The 24,552-nt window shown below is 34.6% G+C and overlaps 1 protein-coding gene across 2 annotated transcripts; it reads right to left on the bottom strand.

The window, feature by feature from the left end:
- Positions 1 to 3,145: 3,145 nt before the first annotated feature.
- LOC106152318 (ribosomal protein S6 kinase 2 beta) lies at positions 3,146 to 23,620 on the bottom strand. 2 transcript variants are annotated; one of them, XM_013525846.3, is made up of 20 exons: positions 23,433 to 23,620; positions 22,538 to 22,576; positions 15,574 to 15,693; positions 14,446 to 14,527; positions 13,543 to 13,623; positions 13,241 to 13,320; positions 12,579 to 12,685; positions 12,155 to 12,335; positions 11,456 to 11,526; positions 11,145 to 11,233; positions 10,377 to 10,544; positions 8,686 to 8,828; positions 8,180 to 8,230; positions 7,968 to 8,042; positions 7,628 to 7,717; positions 7,233 to 7,391; positions 6,507 to 6,745; positions 6,237 to 6,354; positions 5,942 to 6,079; positions 3,146 to 5,645 (listed from the first exon to the last, which is right to left on the bottom strand). In XM_013525846.3, exons 1-20 carry the CDS (start codon positions 23,490 to 23,492, stop codon positions 5,517 to 5,519), a joined length of 2,220 nt encoding a protein of 739 aa, XP_013381300.1. In that variant the 5' UTR covers positions 23,493 to 23,620; the 3' UTR covers positions 3,146 to 5,516. The 2 variants fall into 2 exon arrangements, with proteins under 2 accessions (XP_013381300.1, XP_013381299.1); XM_013525845.3 differs by lacking the exons at positions 22,538 to 22,576; positions 23,433 to 23,620 and adding an exon at positions 17,818 to 18,491.
- Positions 23,621 to 24,552: the final 932 nt, after the last annotated feature.

Genomic DNA, 24,552 nt, shown 5'->3' with positions numbered 1-24,552 from the left:
GTGAAAAACTGAGCGCTTTGAAAAATAAATTGTCCAAACCATATATAGCTGTATGATCCTGATGTTAAAATAACAAAAGTATTATTTACAATTAGCATAATGTTAGACCAAGGCTTACTTTGAAGCATTTCCTCCATGATGGACAGCACAGTGCCGTTCTCAAGACACCCTTTCCAGCCACAATTGACAAGAATATGACAAACTGCGAATACACAAAGGGATTTTCATCGTGGGGGATTGGGCGGGGATCTTCTCAAAATTCCACCAACAGCAATTTTGCGTGCAAGCCTAACATTCATTTTATCATTACCAAATCAAAGCTAAATCCCCAAGCAACATGCTTTCCAAGAGGTAGTTCCTATCTATAAAGGTCTTTGTGCCAAGCAGGAAATATGTCTAAATTAACTACACAAGATATAAAGATATTTGCCTCCAAGCAAAGCAACAAAAGAACTCATCATATATGCAGATACTGCCTATTGGGCAGGTTCCATGTGAAAAATAATTTTGGAAACATTTGTGGCTGTTTTGAAATGTACCCTGTGGGTGATGTTCCCCTGACAAGTAGTGTACAAACTTAGGATCCACGCAGAAAATGGAGTCAACGTCTAATGTAATCTCACTACATCCACAACCAGGTCACAGACTTGCTTTCCAAATAAACAACCAGATTATATCTGCCCATCTTTTAACTCCAAATCTACTAAAAATAACTGCATAAAGATGTTCTTTCATGAAATATCCATTTGTCATATGGATTTGAAATGGCAATAATCTAAAAACTGTTGCAGTATCCTGGGGTTGATGTTGAAAGAAAGATTAAAGATATCTTATAAAATACTTATAAAATTAATGCCTGTCCTTCTCAATTGCAATGAAGTCACTCCCAATCACTGATACAAAAGATTGTTATGTTAATCAGGGGCAAATCCAGGATTATTTGAAGGGAGGTCTAGTTTTTAGCAATGAATAGCTCGCATGCAAAGCAGCCCCCCTTGGCGTGGGGTGCAGGGCCTGCTGAAGGGCTCTGAAATTTTTTGGTATTTTAGAAGGCAACCGTTGCCATTTGGTACGCTTTAGAACTATGATTCAGCTGGTCAAAATTCTAATTTCAAGAGGGGACAATTGGTGTGATTTTTTATTTCAGAAATCAAAGGGGAGGGGGGGCGGTCAGGACCCCCCTGACCCCCTCCCCCTAAATCCGCCACTGCCAATGCAGACCTGCAGTGAACGCCTTATGTAAAATGTGTCCACTTAATGCTGGGGCTCAAAATGAGACAATATACGTTTATTTATGTATATTTAATAAATATAAACATTTTTTAACTTACCTAAATGCAGTCTGAAGATCCTGATTCCAACTCTCAAACTTCTCAAAGTGTCGAACAGAGAAAAGCCGAGCACATAGTATGACCAGTCTTGGTTTGACTATCATACCAGGGCTCATTCCCATTGAAACTATCAGTCTACGTAGATCGATCCAACTCCGCAGGACACCTTGCTGAATGCAATCAGTGTAATAGATTAACATGCCTCCTTCATGTGTTGAGTAGAATACAGAAAACCTGGTGATTATAAGAGTATGTTGGAAATAAGAGGAGGTATGTTAATGTGCTAAATTAATTGCAATCAAGAGTACATGCAAATTGGATCGATCTATGTAGATTGATAGTTCAATAGAAATGAGCCCATCCACTCAGTTTTTGTATTGTTCAATCCTCCAACCTTGTAACTGGTAACTCTTCCAGGCTGCCGATCAACTAACTGCTGATATGCATAACTTAATGGATATACAAAGTAGTTAATTATTTTGATTAGAGATCCAGGGAAGGTGTGATTATAATCAAGCACCTTTGTGTTACATTGGTGTTATATTTAGTTTATTTACAGATTTCAGATTTCATTAGGGTTCAATTGTCTTGTTAGGTATCATATCCCAAAATAGTAGGAAGAACTTGAATCTATTTCCTTCATTCATGGAAATTTTACAATCAAAGGATGAGGTTTTCTGCCAGAAAAAAGAGTATGCGTCTGGTCTCCTTCCTCATCAGGTAAATGCAGTGTCATTAGTTCCTTAATCAGTCACAGTCGCTAACTGTTAAACAGCCAGAGATTAGGAAAATACAAGAATGGTTGTTTAACAGTCCAATTTGACTGCTTCGAAAAGGGGATGTCTTTAATCCAATTATACTGAACCAAAATAAGCATATATGAAGAAAAAATGATATATTCTGAAATAATTATCAACAATGTATGGTCAGCAAAAACAACACGACTAAGATTTAATTTGTGGAATTTACAGTCAATTTTAAATCAATAATCCCAGAGCAATGGCATCAATAGCACAGAGGGGGTCAATGGTCTGAGTTCACAGTGGTCAGTAATCCAAGTTTGTCCACTTCCCTAGTGGATGGAAATACTCAAACTGGGTGTATGCTCAGTGGGAGAGGCCAAATACAACTAAACCAGTTGATTTGAGCAAAAACTAATCAATACACAAAATTAACACATAAATTTGAGAACATTTCATGTTAGTTAGAACATTTTCACTCAAAACTTTGGATTCATGCATTTATATTTTGGTTCATTATACATAAATTATTGCTTCTGTATTGCTCCTCTTTAACAGTGTGGGAAGGTGTAATAGCAAATTGCTATGTGGTGAAAATGCATTAGCCCTTTGTAAATAAGAGAAATAAATAAAAAAAAAAAGATTATTTTGTAATAAATAACTATCAGACACTTCAAGCAGAGCAGTTGAAGTAATGTTAAAGTGACGTCCACTTCATATTAAGGAATCTATCCAAACTAAAGATTACAGCCAGTTGATTGTTTAAAGGGATTATAACAACTTTGGTCAAAAAAGCATTTTTCAGGGATAAAGGATGATTTTTCCAAACTTAACAATAGTTAATGAATCCATTCCTACATTCAAAGTCAGTCCATGTTTTTTTCTAAAAAACTTTTTTTTTTGTTATAATCTCTTCAAAAGATCCATGTGGTCAGATGGGAAGCACAGATTCCAGAATGACTGCAATAACTATAGATTTGGTGGTAAAATGGAATTTAATATATACTATTGTGAAATATGAATCTCATACAACAGTTGATATCCCTTTCATAATTTCAATACACAAAAACAAAATTCTGAAATGAAAATATAGTTTATTCTGAATCTTTCTGTAGACATAAATGTGTTTAATAGTAGAAGTAGGAGTAGTAAATATGTGTACATTCTAGAAAGGACAAAAAGCATACACCAGGCTATTGCTTCCCCAAGCACCTCTGCCATAGAGCAATAGATACAGAATATATATATAATGAACTACATATCTACATACTTTGAATGCTATATTCTATATTTCATTACACCATGCTAAGATACAAAGGGTGTGAAATGAAGTGGTGATATAGGTATATACAAACAATAGTCTATTAATCTTTAAGAGGTTAATGTAGAGGAATTATTGCTTAAACAGCACTGATGCCAGATCTATGGTATAACGACTTATAGGAGATCTCCATCATACTTAACAGGGTGACATGATGAAAAAAACTCAAAATGTAATATGTATAGATCCTGTGTTCCTTGTAATACGCTTATGTCCAATTGTTCACAACTTCATCTTAGCTCAATATCAACCAACATGTTTCAAAATCTAAAACTCAAATAGTATGGTGCTGATGCATTTTGTAAAAGATACCGTATGATAAAGATTCAGACTTTCAACTGTCTTGGGCATTTACTCTCTCAAATCTCTGGAAAAAACCTTTTGGCAGTGAAATGTGCAAGTTGAAAATGAAGTTAAATGAACACTGTAATAACAATATTTTTACTTCTAAATTGCAGCTGTTTTTATTTTCTTCCTTTTTTTTATTTAATGCACACACTATAACTGGCAGTTATGGTAAGACAAAAAAGCTTGGTCAATAAAGAAGAAAGGTTGTTAACATACACATATATAACATGTAATGTTTTGGCAAATTTTCCAAATTTCAAAAAAGAAAAACTAGTTGGCAACATTTCCAGCTTCTATCTTTATACTGGCTTCTTAGATATGAAAAACAAAGTGGAAGCTCCAGTACAAAAAAAAAAGGTTGTCAAAAAATTAATAATAATGATGATAATAATAAGATCTTACAACTTTCGAGAAAAATTGTACTCAATATACAGCTATATAACAAGACAACAAATCAATTTTATAACATTTTACAAACATATACTTCTGCAAAAAGAGACTAACTCAGTGTTACACACAAAGGTTTTATCTTCTGTTACTGCTAAATTGAATAAGTAAGAAGCATCCTAAGTTACCAGTCTACGAAGACTCCCTCTTGAGCTCGGCCCAACCTCACATAGCAGTACAAAGGCACAACATTTTGTCATTATGACAGTGCTGTAGTGTTTATTATTCAAAATGCAAATAGATATATATTTCTCCTGACTGAAGTATCAACTGGCTATAATTTCAATATTATGTACATCATTTGTACAATGTCTTTATAGGTATATCTCAATTGCAGCCTAATAGAGTACAATAAGGGGCATGTACAGGAAATGTACTATTATTACCTTTATATGTAATAACAACATTGTTATTATGAGGTCAAGTAAATGTACTTTGTAGTTCTCTTCTTCAAAACATGCATCTAATCCCTTACAACATAAACCAAAAAGAGCACTTCGATACTGTTATAATTAAGGCTCCACTGAATTATGCAGCATTTCCATTAGTTGATACAATTCTCGTGTTAAAAAATGTCACTGTGACCATACTAGACTAATATAGGATTTTTTCAATAATTGATTTTAAAAAAATTCATTCCCTTAATATCAATGATTATATGGTTAGTTAATACTTCATAGCAATTCAAATTTATTCAAAATTAAAGCACTACATGATGTGTGAACCCCACAATCATCAATTCATATCAATTAATAATTTTGACAATTTAATGACTAAATACTACAATATAGATATTTTTTGTAAAGAAACTAGTGCAGGGAGAAAAATAAAAGATAATCAGTCTTTGTGAAATCTAGATTCATTTTTATGTCTTTATTTCGCTGTGCAAAGAAAACAGGTGAGTCGTGTCCTTCTGGAACAACAGATCTGTTGATCCCAAAATTACACACTTGATTCTACTGGTCAGTTTTCATAAATCTGTTGAACAGTCTATCCAATCACAGACCAACATCTCCAACTGGCTGTAGCAAGTATCATTGCCCTTCACAGATTGGATATTGGAAAGCACAAGTTGATCAGCTTGCAAATGTCTTTTAAAGGATGTCTACAAGCCTTACTGATGGTCTATAATGATCTCCCTCTAAATCACAGCACAAGTTATCATAGTGTTTGATAACAGAATCTATAAAGCATATATCCTAATACAAGGCCAGCAGTCCTTCATTCTCCTGTCTCCTACAGTGCCTCACATGTCAACTCGGACTTTGTTCTACAACTGATGGTCTAAGAAGTGTGTATTGCAAGTCCACATACTTGCCTGTGGAGTATTTATACTTCAGTAGAGTTTAAACGTGGTTTATTCTTCCCCCGGCGCTGGGCAAGAGAAGAGGCCCCAACTGGCTCCAACATTAGCTTGGGGCTGTTGTTCAAAGCACGGTACATGGTCTTCATGGCTCCCTGAAGAGGAAACAGATGTTGCATTGAAAGTATAGAAGACATTGGAACTTTGTATGCTTATTTCCATTTGGAAGAAATGTGATCAGTTTGAAATTCAGTAAATCAATAAATATCGTTGACATGCACCTTTACCACATATTCCATTCTGAATTGATAAATTCCAGTGTTCAAGATTTTAATCTCATACCCCAGTTAGCCACTTAATAACAGACTACCAATCTGAAGTTTTATCACCATATTAAAGTACTTTTATATCTCATTAAAGTGGTACAATATTATAATGCAATGGATCTCACCTTCACCAACTGGACATCTTGATGCGTTAGCTTCAGCTGTGGAAGATTTTCCCGTTTAGCTACCCAAGGATGATTCAGCACTTGCTCTGCTGTAAAGCGCTGGCGTGGATTCAAGTGAAGCATATGTTTTACCAAATCCTTAAAAAAGAAACAATTGAAAATCATATAAAATTGATCAGTGGCCACATGTATATGTTACAGAATACCAATCAAAGGACATCACCACATACCCAAGCTAGAATTTGAACTAATATATTACATTCTACAATTCCATCTAAATTGTTGGAGTACATACTTTTGCAGCAACAGACACTGAATCCCAGTTGCCCCCAGTCAGGGATATTTTGCCTTCTCCAATTCTTGCCAAAATATCATTTGGCGTATCATTTGGCCCAGTGGCAAATGGAGTATACCTGAAAAAAATAAGTGAAATAAATAAAAGATCATCTTTTTTATCAATTTTACCATGATGAATAATGCAGAGAAAATCAAAATCTCAAAGGAAATTGAAAATTGATAAGTCCTTTTGTAAAAGCATACCAAGTGTCACCACTTCTTTCCTTACCCAGCAAGCATTGTGTACAACAGCACGCCCATACTCCATATATCACAGGCTTCATCATATCCTTGCTTCTTCAACACTTCAGGAGCAACAAAGTTGGCCGTGTAGCATGGGGTCATCAACAAACCGTTGTCTGCTCGCAGCTGCTTAGCAAAGCCAAAATCACAGATGCGTATTTGTTCTGGGTCTCCGCTGTCATCTGCATAGAGGATGTTTGAGGGCTTGAGGTCACGGTGGACAACCTGGAAGAATATTCCCATGTCACAACTAACGCAATCAACTCAAACTTCCCACAAAACCTAAAAAAATATTTACATTCTCATCAAGAATATTTAAAATACCTTGGGAGTTGGGACAAAACTGTAAAGAACTACAAAACTTTTCAATTTCGCCTGCAATTGATGTTAAACAGATTACGACTTAAATCAAATATACATCTATTATGCTGCTTATCCTCTGGAGACATCTATTAAGCAGCAAGATTTTTGTTTTTCTTATGCTGGAAAGGCTTCCCATAGCAAAATGCAAATGGAAATGCCAAATTCTAAAGACAATTTTCTTTGACAAAAGAAAGCAAAAAAGATTCAAGATAACTTCACAATGTGATTTGGTCATACTTGACTCTTGCTACATGGAATAGGATTCTTGCGTGAAACTAGATTGCATTAATGAAATAAACTAAACCCGAAACCCTTTCCGGCACTTGTGTGGCCCCTAAAGAAAACTCACCCCACTCTTATGGAGGTGGTCCACAGTTCTAGCCACCACCTGCAGCACAGCACTGGCTTCACGCTCGGAGAAAAACTTCTGCCTGTAGATCTTGTCTAGCAGCTCCCCGCCCTTCATTAGCTCTGTTACCAGGTACACTTTGTTCCCATTGTCATACACCTGGATTACCATCATCAAATGAAATGTTTCTTAGTGAAATATCAGGCAGCATTTAGCATTTGGATATATTTGGACTGTAACACCACGGGTGAAATATGGAACAAATTGGTTAAAATCTTAAGAAGAATACAGATTAAGAACTTCTCAATCAACTTTGTTATGGTTGCAAGCATATACTTTATAGTACAATCCAGTAAGATGGATTTGGATGGGCCCATTGACAATTCAATCCTTACATCTCTCAGAGTGACAATGTTAGGGTGACTGCCATATCTCAGCAAAATCTCCACTTCTTCTGATGGATCCCTCTTTTCTTTGTCAATAATCTTAAACAAAATAATATATACTGTCAGTTTACGGCTCTAAATTTTACAAATGCATACATGAAAATTACTATTTCCAGCAAATTGTGACAAAATATTGAGGTAGTTATACATTTTTGGCTTTAATATACACTTTCGTCTTTTCTATTAATACCACATCCTGCTCATAAGCTTATCTCAGATTTGAAGACAATCTGGTTTTAATATTAATGGATCCTTCCGCGATTATCTGTCAAGTACAGTAGCTGCTTACCTTGACTGCATAAGACTGTCCTGATAACTTGTGCACACATCGCTTGCATAATGAATAGGAACCTACACCAATTTCCTAAAACAACAGGTGACAGGTGATAATAAAATCAATGTGACTTCACTTTTATGATTTCAGCAATTATGCAAAGGGAAAATCTGACAAAAAAAATTGCAATAACATTACAGAAAGAAAAATGGTACAAACTGACTTACCTCTTTTAATTCATATTCTTCACTGAATGACTTTGTATTTACTCCCCTCAACTGTAAAAGAATCAATCAGTTACCTCAATGGGAAGCAAAAATATTCAAATGTGCAAAGCCAGTGATAAAATCAGATTCATGACAAAAATGTTTTCCAAAGCCACAACTTCAAAAGAATAACCAAAACAGGATCTAAGGAAGGGTAATAGGAGATCAAAAATGCTAAAGGGACAAAAACAGAGGATGCTGATTCAACTACAACCCTGTCCATAAATAAGCTTCTCCATCTCCTCCACTTCCATACTGATAACATAAGAAATTTTTTCAGTTTGCACCAACTTTACATCATGTGAAAAAATATATTCTCAAACATATGAATTTTCTCTTTAGGATCATACTCTGTGATAGCAATATGACAACAATCTTCATTTTTGATTATACATTATATACTTATATAGTGGTTACACACTGTCCCATGGTTCAGCATTTCTAGACACTATTTTTCCCCAACTTACAATGGTCTTCCTGGTGGTCTTTGCTGGCTCTGGTTTAGGGTTCTGCTCCTCCATCACAGTCTCCTCAATAAGCCTGGGAGCTATGTAACTGAATCCCCTAAACAACTCATGGGCAGTGGCACTGGGAGGCACACCTGGAGAATCTGAAGGCAAAACACTGCATGTACACAGAGATGGGAGTGGTTGGAGATCTGGATATTTGTTAAGCAACAATCTATCTTTCTTTTCTTTTGGTCTGCTTTTTTTTCAATTTGGGTGGTCATTTGTCAGATTTTTATTAATAATGTTGGAGCATTAAGAAACCTGGGAGACCTGTCCCCCTAAGAAAACAAATTTGGATTCCTCCATTTCAAAACCCTGGCTAAATCCATGTTGGAGATCTTTTTGTGGAGTACAGCTGTAACTACAATATGGTAGAAGATACCATAATGTATTAGGGCTTGTTCCCAATGAAACTATTGATCTATTTATATCGATCCAACTCTACAGGGTCTCTTGCTGAATTCAATCAGATTAACACGCCTCCTCCTGGCTTTGAGTTGAACACAGAAAAGCTGGTTTTATACTAGTACATTGGAAACAAGAGGCGGTGTGGTTATAAGTTAATCTGAGTGCAGAGGGTCCCTTTTCATTTCACCTTTTCTTTTTAAATTGGATACTGACACAATAACCTTTATTTCATATTGTCTTGGTATCTGCATAAAATATTGGTCAATAAATACAACAGACAAGTATGCTATTCCTTAAGATATCATGGATGAGTAAACTTCATTTACAGGGACTGGAAATCAATCTATCCTCTCTTAAAAAGCAAGGATTCACTGAAGAAAATCATTAACAGGCTGATGAAAAAACCAAACTGTTTTTTTTCCTGAATTTAATCAATACTACAAAGAATCTGTATAAACATACAGGAAACACCCACAGACAGTTGTATGAAGTGACTGTAGACAGCACATTATTCTTTCCATTTACTTTAGCAAAATTGTCATTGCCAGAGACAAGTCCTAAATGAATGACAGGTCTAAGTAATTTGAACTGCCTTAGTAATGTGAAACCAAATTGGTATTGCCCACACAACTAATTTACAAAATGAAGCATTCCTAGAAAATCCATTTCAATTTAGTTTTCAACAGTCAGTCACTCTTGCCAATTATTTTAGTTTGCACAAAGTTCACTGGGCTGACTATAAGGTCACTGTGGATCAGAAATATTTTAAGTGACAAAAATATCTGCTGGGCATTCCAAAAAAAACTACAAAAATTGAAAATCTTAACAATCATTTCAGACAAAATGTGTGTGAAAGATTTAGATTCATATTGAAACAAATTCTTATATTTGAGTATTTGATATCATGTCAATGTTTTTTTAACCTCTCTGAAGATGAAGACCACAGCAACTTATTGATTTTTAAAGAATATGGCCCTTCTCTTCTCTTAGCACTCCTACACTGTTTACACTTGAACTCATAATGTATAGCTACTGATATACCAAAGATTCTGATAGGAGCAATATAGGTAGAGACTTGCACTATGTGTACCAAGACGTACTGGAACAGGAGTTAAAAACATAATAATCTGAATTTCCAAGATTCTAACATTTTAGGCAGTCAACATAACATGGAGATATGAAACAAGTGTAAATTTACAGAATTCAAGAAATGATCTAACAAAGATTTATTTTTTTCTTACCTTTTGGTGTTTTAGATGTGAACTCTGTATCAAAATAATAGGCATCATCAGCTTTAGTCACAGCAGGTTTAAAAGGTGGGTTTATTTCCCGCTTTACAAGTTTTTCCCACGAAATTGTGGAAAAGAATGGATGTTTCTTTATATCTTCAATCCCATCGTCCCCAGAGCCTGTAAGTAGAAAGCTGTGAGATGACATTGGCATCTTTACAAGTATCAGAGCATTTAAAGGATGGTACTTAAATGACTACTTATCTAAACAAGGCATGCTCAAGGAAAATGGATGTTTTATATAGGGTCACTACAAAAAAGCAATAAAAAAAATCTACAAAGACATCTTTCAATGTAAATTTGTATTAACAAAAACCTATTGACACAAATTTGCATTTAGTGATTTTCTTGCAGAAAATGCATTTCAATGAAGAAAATTGATAGTCAGAATGAGGGCATTAGCAGCTCTAAGGTATATCTAATCAATATGAACCTCCCAAAGCTAAGCATGCTGTGGCATGTGTGAACTCGGTTTCCATGAGCAGTGCTCGAGAATTACATTCCAATAATTCCTGCCACTATCATAAACAAACTTAATGAAATGTGCAAATGGCCTTGCCACACGTTGCAGAATACCTGCAAGCCATCTGTTACAGAACGTAATACAGGATAACTTAATCAATTGAACTACATTTGTCCATTTCTACGTCTTGATGATAAAACCCCGAGACCATATTTTTATCGATTCCCTTTAATCTACATTGCCTGCTAAAAGCCTACCTAATCTGTTGGCTGGGTTTCTCTTGAAAAGTGCCCTGAGTAAACTTTGTGCTTCTGGACTCAAGAATTGTGGCATGCCCAATTTAGCTCTGTAACAGTGAGAAAGTATTTCTTTAAAACTTTAATTTATTTTATTGATTGAATCATTCTATGTAAACTCTAATACTTTCAACAATATTAATAAACTGTGAAGCCTCTCTTACTGGCAATATTACCATAAAGTATTTCTTTTTCTATACTCTAAAAGAAAGCTTTTGAAAAAAATTATTTATGACAAAACTAAATAAAAAAAGTTTTTATAATCAATTTACTTCAAAATCTGAGTCATAGTGTCTTTTCTATTCTGTCCCTGGAATGGTAGCTGTCCTGTCAACATCTCAAACTGAAAAAGTCAGAAAAGAAAATCCTTAAATGATATCATCATCAAAATTAATGTGCTTTATATCATACGTATATTAATATTCATAATTCCTGAAGCTACATAACATAAAAGCTAGCAATATATACTGGCATTATCTGACATTATGTGTTCATCACATTCATATTTATTTGTATTCATATAATTGCCTGATGACTCAAAATGGTTCACATTGATTATATGTCACAGAACAGTGTGATTAGCAAAAAGAAAAAAAAAGATGTCAAAAGGTGAAAAAAAGTGACGACAAATTTAATGCGATCTACTTAGTATTTCAATCATCAAATATAAAACAAACACATAAACAAATCCAACCTATTATGTCATAATCTTTTAAAGGTACAAGTTTGGATTGCTGCGTGTGTGTGTGTGTGTTGGGGGGGGGGGGGAGCTACTTAAATTGCTTGTTACTGCTGTTTTTTATAAAGGTGTTGCTAAAGAGTTGCCAGTCATGGAACTGCAAGCTGAATGCATTTTAAAACATTTGAGTAATACCTTTATATTTCATTATAACTATTACGTCAGCAGGACATGTTGAGAAAGTGCAAATTGTAGTACATGCTTAGTATAAAGCCTGGTCTCTCCAGCTTACCATAAGTACTCCATAAGACCACCAATCAGCAGCTGTACCATGCCCTCTCCTGTTGACCACCTCAGGAGCCATATACTCCACAGTGCCACAAAATGAGTACGTCTTCTTCTCCTCAAAGATGGACTCCTTACTTAGACCAAAGTCTGTCAGTTTGACATGACCATCGGCATCAAGCAGCACACTGCAAGTAACAGAGAATCAATAAGGAAATAAAAGTAACTTGATTAATCTTTTTTTTCCTTTCATCAATCAGTCAAGCGGAAACTAGATGAAACCCTCCATGCAATATCAAATGCAATGCACGCAATCACACAACAATTTTAGACGTTTTTCTCTATCCCACGCATTTTACCCTTTGCCACATTAACTTTTTAACTTTCTAATCTTATCTAAGTAAATGATACAGATATAAAAAAATTCTTACTTCTCTGGTTTCAGATCCCTATAGATTATTCCTACTTGGTGCAAATGATTTAGAGAAAGTGCCAATTCTGCCAGGTAAAACTTGACATCTTCTTCTGTGAACATTACCTATTGAAAAAAAAAGGTGAAAATAATAATAATAAAAAAGATGATGACGTAAAATGCAGAAAGCACTGTGATGACCATACTTTACAAACTTAATGAGGCATGGGAAGTGAAAGTCTAACATTTTATTCCACAGTTGAATTTTTTTACTGGCATCTTAGTTTTGCCATTTCTTTAGAGAATTGCTGAACTAACATCCTTTTTACAGCACAGACTCTAGTTGATCTTTACACTGCGTTCTATACCCAACTGACTTTAAATCCAATGTTAGCAACTATGGAACATAAAAAGGAAGTTGCTTGCATTTCTAACAGATTTGCCTTAATGCCCAAAGTAGAGTCACAACACCAGGCATCTCTGTGAATGTGGAAGATTTGAAAAAGGTGTAATTAACCTTAAATGTTCAAGGGAGTGACTATATATCTTTTTTGCCACATTAACATTTTGGAACCTTTTCTGTCATCATCCAACCTAGTGAGTTTTTAATGCCCTATCTGTCAGGTATACCTCCATATATAGTTACCATAAAACAGATAAAAACCACAAAACAATACATGCCTCTTTAGATAATCTAGTGAACAAATCGCCTCCTCGCAGGAATTCCAATATTAAGTACAGTTTCCCTTCTGTTTGAAATGCTAAAATTAGGAAACAATTTATGATCAATCAAAACTCATTATAGCTCACAAACAACCACAGACATTTGAAATACAGTGAACTTAATAAGGTAATTACAGAATGAAAACTTTCTGATAATAACTGGTTGAAAATATTGCTCAAAGCTGTTTTATCCTATAATTATTGAAAAAACAACAAATTTCAAGTTAATGCAATGTTCGTTATTTTTTTTCATAACCTACCGTAGTGGAGTTTTACAATAAATGGATGATCAACATCTGCCAGTATATCCCTTTCCATCTTTGTTCTTACCCTGTCTCTCACTAGAATAAGATGTAAACTTATAAGAATAACAAAATGAAGAATATGAATTAGAATAAGAAGCAGGAAAGTACAAAGCAAGTCTGAGCAAAAAAAAAAAAAACTGCAGCCAATGAAAATTTACCCCTGCATCTTATAAAATCTTATAAACAATGTTTATTTCATTTAAATGTCTTACATTAATTACTGTCGTTTCATTGAACCAAAATCAAAGATAATCAAGTACACACTATAATATGTCAAGCAGTACATCAAACATGTTCCTACTATTAATTTTACAGACATGCCTGAAGACTTCTTGAAGGTCTCCAATTTACTTTTAAGAAACTGACAGAGAAAAACCACATCCAAGGCACATTTTGTACCTAACATTATAACATCAAAATGGGAAATATTTCTCTATATAGGAATCTATAATAAATCTTGCTTGGCATGCCAGGATTTCCAACAGCAAATAACAATCAATTTTTCACTCAATTATGGTTGTCATTTCAGCAGTTACAATTTTCAGACAATTATATCTATACTATATAAAACTCATATGAAATCGATTACTTATAAATAAGTATCAACATCCAGTCTTATCCTAAATAAATACATATTAAATAAACTGATTAATTTGTCTTTTAGTTCATCATTTGACAAGTCGGCTAAGACAGCGATTGTCAACAAAGACCAATTATCTTTAATATTTGATGGATTAGAGTGATTGGCAAAGAATGAAAAATCTATGAATATGCTTTTTTCCTAATCGATCATAATGATGAAAAAGTAATTGTGGAAAGGATAAAAATGCAAAAAGCTCAGTGAATTGACAATCTTACCTTTGAGAGTAGCTTTCTTTAGCACTTTCATGGCATACAGGGTGCCTGCATCATGGCCACTGATTTTTCTTACCAAAAACACCTGTAAAACAATAAGAACCATAATAACACGGAATAACCGTCTTCAAAATCAACTAACCAAACATTTTGCACAATGGAGTGATGATCACATAAAAATCACCCAATAACTATATACCAAAATGTCCTGACATATAAAACAGTAATTCAGGACATATTTTTCATATATGAGTATATCTGGTCTGGAGATGGTTTTCATGCATTAAGTGACATAGCATCTCCAACAGGATTTCTGTCAGAGCAGATTGGAAAGCAGAAAGCGTTTTATCTTTAACATAATATAAAGGAGTGGTTTGTTTCTGGTCTGAAAGAGGAAGGTGTCACACACAATAAACAGCTCCAAGGAACTTGAATGCAATAGTACCTCAAAAAGAGATTTTGCATTCATAATATAGCTGCTTAATTCCTGGTAATATTTACGATGAAATGCATCATGGAATTACATTTTGTAATGAAAAAAATTAACTTGAACTGAGCATGCAGATAAATATGTAATTTCATTTATTATGATAGGGTTCCATGGTGTATTGAATTATCAATCACTTTTCATAGGCTGGGCAATATTTTAATGATTTTTGGTGACATTGCAAGCAAACATGATATTCTACACGTTCCAACTAAACCAAACAGATTTCATTGCCATCTTACAGAAAATGTTCCAATTAAATGCACTGCCCATCCTTTAGGCTCTTCCTACAGCACTGAACTCTTAGTCTTGCTTTGCGAGGCTCAGATGAAAGAAACTTCCGGAACAAGGAAGTTGTACAAATGAAGAAGTCTGGCAGTTCCTTTGATAAGTAGCCTGTAATTCTATCAACTACATGGAAAGTTGCACAACTGCTTACCAGATAAGTCTTTTTACATACACCATCTTATAATCAATTTGTGGTATACAGCAGGAGACCTTTCATACAAATAATTGTGGCAAACCTAAAGAAACCCAGATTTTCTCTACATCACATCTGCAGTTGATATTCAGCTCTTTTAAAATCATTAAGTTATTTTACAACCAGAAGACTCATTCAGTGCAGTCCAAAGCATACAGCTTACCTTTCCAAATGAGCCCTGGCCTAAAACTTTAAGTAATTCAAAATCACCAGGATTGCACTTCTCTCCCTTCCTGACCAAAGTCGTGACTTCAATTTCCTGATCTTGCATCTCCTCATCATTCTGAAATATAAGAAAAAATCAGCATGAACCTCCAGTTGGCCCCAGCAGGAAAGAGCATATCCTGTTATCAACTTTTTATCTCAAAACAAACTCAAAATTGTCTTTTTTCTAAACTTTATATTAATTCATTACTTTTTTTATATACACAAAACTGGCAGTCTGAAAATTGCACAAAAATGCAATTGCTCCTAGCAGACCAAACCCAAGCAAAATATAGGCCTCAAGTCTCTTTTACTGGCTGAAAGAGAACAAAACCTGTATGGTATGTTTTATTCTCTGATATTTTTTCAGTCATTGGATACTGATAAAAGGATTATGAAAGTCTTCATAGGAATAGCCATCTAATATTAAACATTGGAGAAACCTTTGTGCTTTGCTGCCAAAGCATCACCTAGTTTCTATATACTGTATAAAGCCTGTTAACCTACACAGAGCCAAGGTATCTCCTTTCAACAACCCACAGCCTGAAGACCAGTTTACCTGTACTGACATTTTCAGTGTACATAATATCTTCCTTAAATCTTAAATATGCTATGGTACACTTAAACACCTTAAGTAAATTCCTCACCACCTCCATTCTCACAGCTTAAAAAAACCACAAAGATTGGCACCCAAAGGTGGAATGCCTCTGCCTTCCATTCACTCATTCATTCTTTTATGCCATTACGCATACTTTCCATTTTCAATATCATCATACACCATAGCTACCTATCCTTTGCTTTCCTTCTTAAAAGTCTTTCTTAGTTAATTAATTTTCTTATAACAGGTTCTAAAAAATATTACATAAGATTAACAGGTTTTAGTGAATATATCAGATGTAACCTTTTGAAAACCCTCAACACCCCTTCCTTAACATAAATCACTCTGTATCAACCAAATCCTTAACTACATCCCTTTAACCATGATCTATGCAAATTTTGTCATCAACAATAATCTCATCACTACGAATGATCACCACAGAAGATATAAATTTATTAAGCTTAATCCACAGTTCTTTACTTTTATGTGAAACCTGCATTTATCCACACGATAAAAGATGGAATTCATTCAGCTCTTTTACCCAAGGGTAAAGAGGAATTGGTTTGAAACAGGCAGTATTACTATTAATTAATGCACAGACAAATGCTTAGTTTGCTTATTTAATGTTCACGATTCACGTTTAATTCCTTCACGGAAATACAACCCAAGTACAAGTTGTATCTTGAATAAAAAAAAACTCTGCAAATAGGGTAATTTGTTTTATTTCTAGCAAATGTAAACCCACTCTTTGCTATTAACGCCTAAGCCAGAAGAATTTTCCTCCATATATCCTACACCCACTAAAAACCAAGCTTTTTCCTAAGCGTCCTTGAGATATTTTTTATTGCACGTTTCAGTGTGTTAAAACAATGCTAGCTTTAAAAATCTTGCAAGAGATGTTTCCTTGAACAGATTGTGGGTTGTGTCACAGCTATGAGGGATAACACCACCAACACAGATTATTACAAGGTGAACACCATTACTGAAATCTATTCTCTGTAGAAGTCTGTCACCCCCGAGTTTCTGAATGCTAGTGGACATTTATGCTGAGTAATGGAAGTCACCATCAGGGCTCTGAAACTCAGGGTGGTACTTATTTTACGCGAACAGAAATTTTATGCATGTTTTATTATATTCATGAAATTGAAATTAAAATGTACAAAAAATCCTCATAATCAGACAAGTATGCTGCTATTCCACTTATTTTAATTAACAAAGATATCAAAATGAAATATATTTGGTCAGATCCTGATGTAAATAATTTCTCATTTTAGTGTTGTAAAAGGTGTTGTTTTTATCTATAAAGCAAGTTAGATCAAAGAGTATGGCACTCCGTACATCATAAATCATAATCTTTTCACTTGAGAAGAATACTATTTTGACAAGTCAAAGACATCTGCCATCTCCAAAAATAATTTTAAAAAATCTGGAAATAAAAAACAAAAAGAAAAAACAAAAAAACAAACAAATAATAATAAATGAATAAAAAGCCACCAGAAACATTCAACTTGCCCAGACACCTAAATTTTCTTTGACATGCAACGGCTTGTTAATGACGTCAAAGATTGACTGTTATATTTATTTCTGGGTGTTGCATGCTCCTACCTTTGTTGGCATTTTCTGACTTTCATGTGGCTTCTCCTGCCTACTTTTCTCTCCTGAGTGAAAGGGATGCCTGAGAAAGTGTTTGATAATTTTAACATAGCTATCCCGTTGCTTGTCCTTTACGCTCTCTTTTGCCCCTTCACTTTTTCCTTGCCGCCTCCTACTTCCTGGCCTCGCGTATGCTGTATTCATACCCAGCATGATTCTCAACTAGATCCACTTATAATCACTGGTAATTAGACTCTTCAATATAAATATATCCTAAATCAATAATTATTTTTTCACAGACCGCTCTGGATGGTCTACACACATGAAACTAGTCTGTCTCACTGACAGTAACTTTTTTTCCCTCAGTGTTTTGTCGGTTGGATTCCACTGTGATGTACTCATTTACTTATTTGGTCTGTAAGGTGATGTAAAAGGCCCGCCTATCTTCATCATCAACCTATCAGTGTCCAACAATCCTGTGGCCGCTGTGAGAATGTGCATGACATGGATAGCTGAGAGCAAGCCATCCGTGGAGGAGGAATACAAAAACCCACTTCCTCCAGTTAACAATAATTGGCATAAGTCCTGCCCTCTTTACACTTGCACAGGAACTAAACAACTGACCGGATCATCTCAACCCAAATATTGATCATCAATAAGAAAAAAATGTAGCTGGCACATGCATGACACACTATGAACTAAGTGCTTGGAAAATATTACTCTAGATTTCTCAATGTTATTGATTATAATTTGAATATGAGCTATTTATATATAAAGAAAATGACCAGTAATACTCAATATAGGGCTGATCACATATAAATGCTATTTGGATTTGTTTACTTAATTTGGTGTTTGTGTGCAGATATTTGTTCAAAATCACAATGTTATTTGCTAGCTATGCATACTTTTTATTGCTTAGTCATTTAGGTAGAATGCTTGGGACAACCATGACATATTTAAAACCCGCATTGCGTTGCTGACCCTTATCAAAAAGACAAAACTACATCATAAATAGGGCAAATTGTTGAAATGTGACTTCATTCTTATTGGTTCTTTTGATGTAATTCATACCTGAAAAGGGCACATTTTTATGCACTGATGGGTAAGAATGCATATTTACCAAACAACAATATCCACAAATGTATTCACTTGAGGACACATGCTGATACAACATCTTCCTTACATGAGCACAGTGAAAGGTCTACACACCCAACGACAAGTAGTTAACGGCCATTCAGAATAGATGATCCGAGTACTAACTGATCCGCCGACTAAATATGGCTGACCCCACTTCAAAAGCAATGCTGCTAATTCCATGAAAGTCTCCCCGCCTCCACACACGCCGTTGCTGCAGGGGCCTAGCAATTAAACCTCAGAGCCAAGATTTAATCCATTTAATGGTGCATGTGGAGGCGGGGAGACCATCGGGAATCAGCGTCATCGCTTTTGAAGTGGGGTTGGATATATTTAGTCGGTGGATCAGTTAGTACTCAAATCATCTATTTTGAATGGGCCCCGAAGTCTATATTCTGGATATTAAAGGTACACTCCATAGGTTTAAGATCCCCAAAATGCTTACTTTTGCCATCAACAGTTTCTGGAGTGTACCTGATGTTGATATTTCCATTGGAGCCTACAGGGAAATGGTTGCTGTCGTAATGACTGACCAGTCATTTTAGGCGAAAATCAACCTTTATAAATTTTATCAAAGTTCGAATCAATGTATATTTTTGCTTTATGTGCTGTATATAACTGGGGCAGATAAGTATGTCAATTTACGACCAGAAAAAATATTAAAAGAATATTTTACTACTAGTCAATACATTTACAAATCCAACTCTTTTTTAGAGGCAAGAAGTGCAATTATCGTGGCCTAAAAAAGGTCATGATAGCTAGCTTCAGGTCAGACAGCAAGGTGCCACAACTGATGACCAGGTACATAGCTGTCAGCCAAGAGGATTCACTTCTGACGTACAACTTGGGGCCCTTCAGGTCCTGCTTGTGCTGCCAAAATATCCGTGCATGATCTTATTGTATTTTCATCAGACAAACAACATTCCTATAAGCTTTTTTTTTAAAAACTTTTGTAAGTCTATTCATGCACATAAATTGCACAAATGCATATAACATTCCTAAGCTTTTTTTTTTTTACTTCAGTAACTCTATTCTTGCACATAAACTGCTTCACAGGTCTATCTGAAAAACTCTCACCCATTCTCTTTAGACTGATTGGTGGATAATTTAAAGAAGGCTGGAAAGAAAGTGGGGAAGAAAAACGGGGCAGAATAAGGCATGCTATTTCCTCATCTTTTACTTGCATGTTACCAAGCATCCACCTTCTTATTATTCTGCTCTGTCGCCTTTTGACTAAAATAACATTCAAACCTCAGATTTCATGAATATAAAGGAGCAGATTAACTGGCTTTCATTATCAAGAATAGCATATCTGTTATAACACATGCATGCTAAACATGTGACTACCTTCTATAAAGATCTCTCCGATTAGCATGCTTTGCTAAATCTATCACACTCCTTTTGTTTCTTGTATCCGAACATATTACCAATTTGTTTCAAAAGTCTGTTAAATACTGGCCAAAATGCTTTACTGACATAAGGCTTATAACTGTGTATACATATAAGTCCATAACTACCCTGGTTCTAAACAAATGTCTAAATGATTCTTACTCATCCTAACTAAATATTAGCAATATATGGGGATGAAAACATAATGCCTTATGTTTAACGAGTAACTTAATATCTGTACCCAACCTTTCTAAAGACAAAGACAATTATTTACACTTTTTAATATCCACTGGGCAAGTTGTCAGCTGTTCAAAACATTTCTATGGTCAAAAGCAGAAAATAAATTATCAATGTTCTGAATATTCAGAATGTTTTATGCAGCATTTCATACTGCCCATTACTTTGAAAAACAAAAACTGTTTAATGATTGACTAACTATGGGAAGTAAGGGTAAGTTCAGAAAAGGTATATTTGATTAGCATATCAGACACATTTCTGCAACACCCACTGTTTATGGCTTTTATTTTCTATAAACATCCTAAAATGCACTGGAGTGTTTCTCTTCTCTTTCTTAGTCGACTCTAAAATAGCTATTTTCTGGATAATTTTTTTTTATTTTAAAGTGTGTGTGTGTGTGTTGGGGGGGGGGGGGGGGTATGGGGGGATCACCCCTATTCTGGATCTGTCCTTGGATTACCTTAGGACACTGATCCTTATGGTGCAAACTAAGACCTGTGAGATAAATATTTGGAATATCCAGAAAAGAATCTACTGGATAGAGGATAGGGTTACTAATTACCAGAATATGAAATATAATCAATTTTTGTATGCATGCTATTAAGCAATTACAGATTGGTACTTCCTACTCTAAGGACAAAAGAGGCCATGCAAAAGACCCTTGAGAGATGCACAAGACTGGCTAAGAAACAATATAAATAAGTATAAAGGATTCTAAGTAATATTTTGATCCATTTTTTCTGATAATTCATGTAAAAGTTGATCAAGAAGCTAAGGACATCAAATTTTGCTTCAAGCTGCCTTTACAAGCTGCCTGTTACTCAACTTTGCACTATGCTGCAAATGTCATATGATTATATCATAAAATAAAATAAAAATATTTTTCCAATTCAAAAAACACTATCAGATGTCATTAAAATGTGTATTATTTTCCTTTTTGTCATTTCTCCAAAACGGTACATCTAATTCACCGAAAAGTTTCCAAATAAGTTGCCAAAGGGGAGATGTGGTGAAATATCAAATGCCATTAGCATATGTATCATACCCATAACTCTGCTTTAATTCTGAATTTCCTTCATTAAACCTAGCCTTAAATCAATCTCTTATCAAGAAAAGAGAACATAAAAAATACACCTGAATGTTGCAGTATATCATATTTTTTACCATGTAAATGAAATTCAACAGGAGCGTAAAAAATAGCAAATGATTATATTGCCTCAACAGTCACTATATACGAAGAACGATTTCTTATGAATTTGCAAATGTAAAACCCTTTAGTTGAACTAATGTACTACAAACATGCAACTTTCACGTTACATATATCTTACTATTTAAAAGGTGGAGGAACTGTCAATCTTATCATCCCTGACAGATAAAAAAACTGAAGGACTGGCATGTAATATTTTCATGTTGCTTATAGTTTATAAGATAAAATGAAATTATATGTATATATATATAAAAAAAATGTTAATGTTGCCAAAAACGTTTTAAATGTACATGTATAATAAATAAAAAGCCAAGTAGTTTGATAACTTTCACAAAAATTAAATAATCATGCTGGTTTTTGAAAAACATAACATACATAAAGCCACAAAATAGGCTTTTCCACTTATAGGGTGAATGTAACCAAAGTACAAACATAAAACAAAAAATTCGCTAACTTTTGTAAAAGTTATCTCATCATGCTGATTTACAAAAAGAAACTGCCTTTTGAAAAAACAAAATCAAAGTAATACAAAAATAAGGTTTGGCAATTAATGGATATACAACAAATGTGTCCAACAGCAACAGTTACAAATTACAAAATTATAAAAGTTACAAAAAGTAATCAAAATACATATAGTAACATACAGTGTCTGTATATAAAAAGTATAGATTTTAAAAGTTATACCTTTTTGATATGGGATATGGAAAGTGAAATTGGGTTATGATTAAATTTATAAATATGAAAATAATTTAAATATTGTGTTACCTCTTGGTCATCTACAAGCATGTCTTCTGTGCTTGGCGTCTGAAAAATTGAAGTAAACTCCTTCAAGTCAAGTGTATAACATAATACTAGTAATGTGTATGATATGCAGAGCACAGTGAGTTGAATGAGGTGCATGAAAAACACTATTATAGCTATAACTATGTAACTATGAATATGTATAGAGGGACTGCAATGACACTTCACTATTGGACTTGGTCATAGCAGAATGCGAATTCACCACTTATTTTTATAAATTATATATCTAATATAAAAATGTAATTTCAAACTGATGAGCAATGACAAAAAGTAACGTAAAGAGTAAATGGATGCTTTCAAACATGTCACAATACACCCATTCCTTTCCTTGCCAAGTGAACTGTTTCAATATACTATACAACTGTGCAACATCTTGTGCACTGGGTCAACATCCGATATTGCAATAACATGTTAAGTACTATTGAAAACGGCAGTGGAATCCCAGATGCAAGGCATGCCTTTAACTGTTTATTACCCTATAGTATAACAGTCGAGCAGGCAAAGAAGCTTCTGTGGTTCAAAATTAAATTTAAAAAACTCTGACAAATGTTTACTATGACTGACATTATATTCTGAATACATTAAATTAACATTTCCATCAATGAATCACGTTTGCTTGTATTTCTCAATAATTATTCATGGAATTTTGCACCTGATAGATCAAGCAAACCATGATAAATACGTTCAAGAAGTACTTTCTTTGTAAAAGACAAAATGACAAAGGAATTCAAACGTCGTGCTTTCATATATGAATCCTCGAACAAGTCACAATAACCAAGTTACAGTGCTAACTCGGTGTCCACTGCAACCTGGCACAAGGGCGACAAAGAGCGTCGGTGACGGCGACACCTATGCTTACCTGTCGCAGGGATTGCACCTCAACCCTCTGCCAGGGGTCCGCCAGTTGTGCCAGAGGCATGGTGAAGCCCTGACTACAGCTATACAATATGTGGGAGGGTCTGAAATTACCCTACAAGTTACTCTACTTCCCTTCCTCGACAAAATGGCGCAGGTGCGACTTATTCTGGTCGATGGGGGCGCTGAAAAACAAGAGAAACCAAAGTCGCAGTTGAGAATGGACAGGATTTTTTCAACTGCACAACTGATCGGCCGACTTATTGAACTATGCTTTGAATTGTTAAACGTTCATATATATCGTGTTCAACCTGATGTGTGCATGGTACATATGAAACTGTCATCATCGCATTGTATCTGCAAAAACGCAAACCAAATATTGGAAGAGTGAGAAAACAATTTAACGTTTATTGCTTGAATGACTTTAATATCACATTGCGTTTATGAGATGTATTTTTGTTCATTGTTTGATTTGTGTTTTTCTTTGGGAATCCATGTCATCATGAAACAAGTAATTCTAGATTACTGCAAGTGAATTGCTTGTGGTATTAAAACGTGGGCATGTATCAATGGTTTTGATTTCCTGGATTAAAAAAGGGAAAAGATAATGCATGTCTCACATCCCCCTCTCTCTCTTGATATCCTGAACACACTAGTAAATGTAATATCCTGGACCCGTCAGCTTTAGACCCTTTTTGTCAAAGTTAAATCAATATTAAAGCCTAGACAAGCTTACATTCTGAACACGTAGGCCTACCAGTGCCGTATCACGTTCAGACAAACATGAAATTTTCCCATTAACCTTCCAACTGCTGGAAACATGAGATGGGTTTAGCCACAAGTTGGATGTACCTATCACGTTTTCAGCTTTTAGTTATAAGTGAACAATTAATTTAAACCGTATTTTCTTAATATCAAATTATATTCAATTACCGAAATTGTTTTAAATTTAAAAAATATTGTCTATAATATTGAGAGTCCTTAGGGGATACGGGGAAAAGTGTCTATGACAGATTTTTGAGCAACAAGGAAAAATGTTAGTTAGTTCTTACAGTTAAATGTTGCGCCATTATGATAATAGTTGATATCAATAGCATGCAATGCGCATTAGATCATTACGTAGC

This window comes from Lingula anatina, chromosome 1, assembly GCF_051362555.1.
Source record: "Lingula anatina isolate TDL-2025a chromosome 1, LinAna3.0, whole genome shotgun sequence".
In the NCBI taxonomy this organism is placed as follows: domain Eukaryota; kingdom Metazoa; phylum Brachiopoda; class Lingulata; order Lingulida; family Lingulidae; genus Lingula; species Lingula anatina.
The sequence above is the reverse complement of the archived record's forward strand: the minus strand, read 5'-3'. Positions and strand labels throughout refer to the sequence as shown.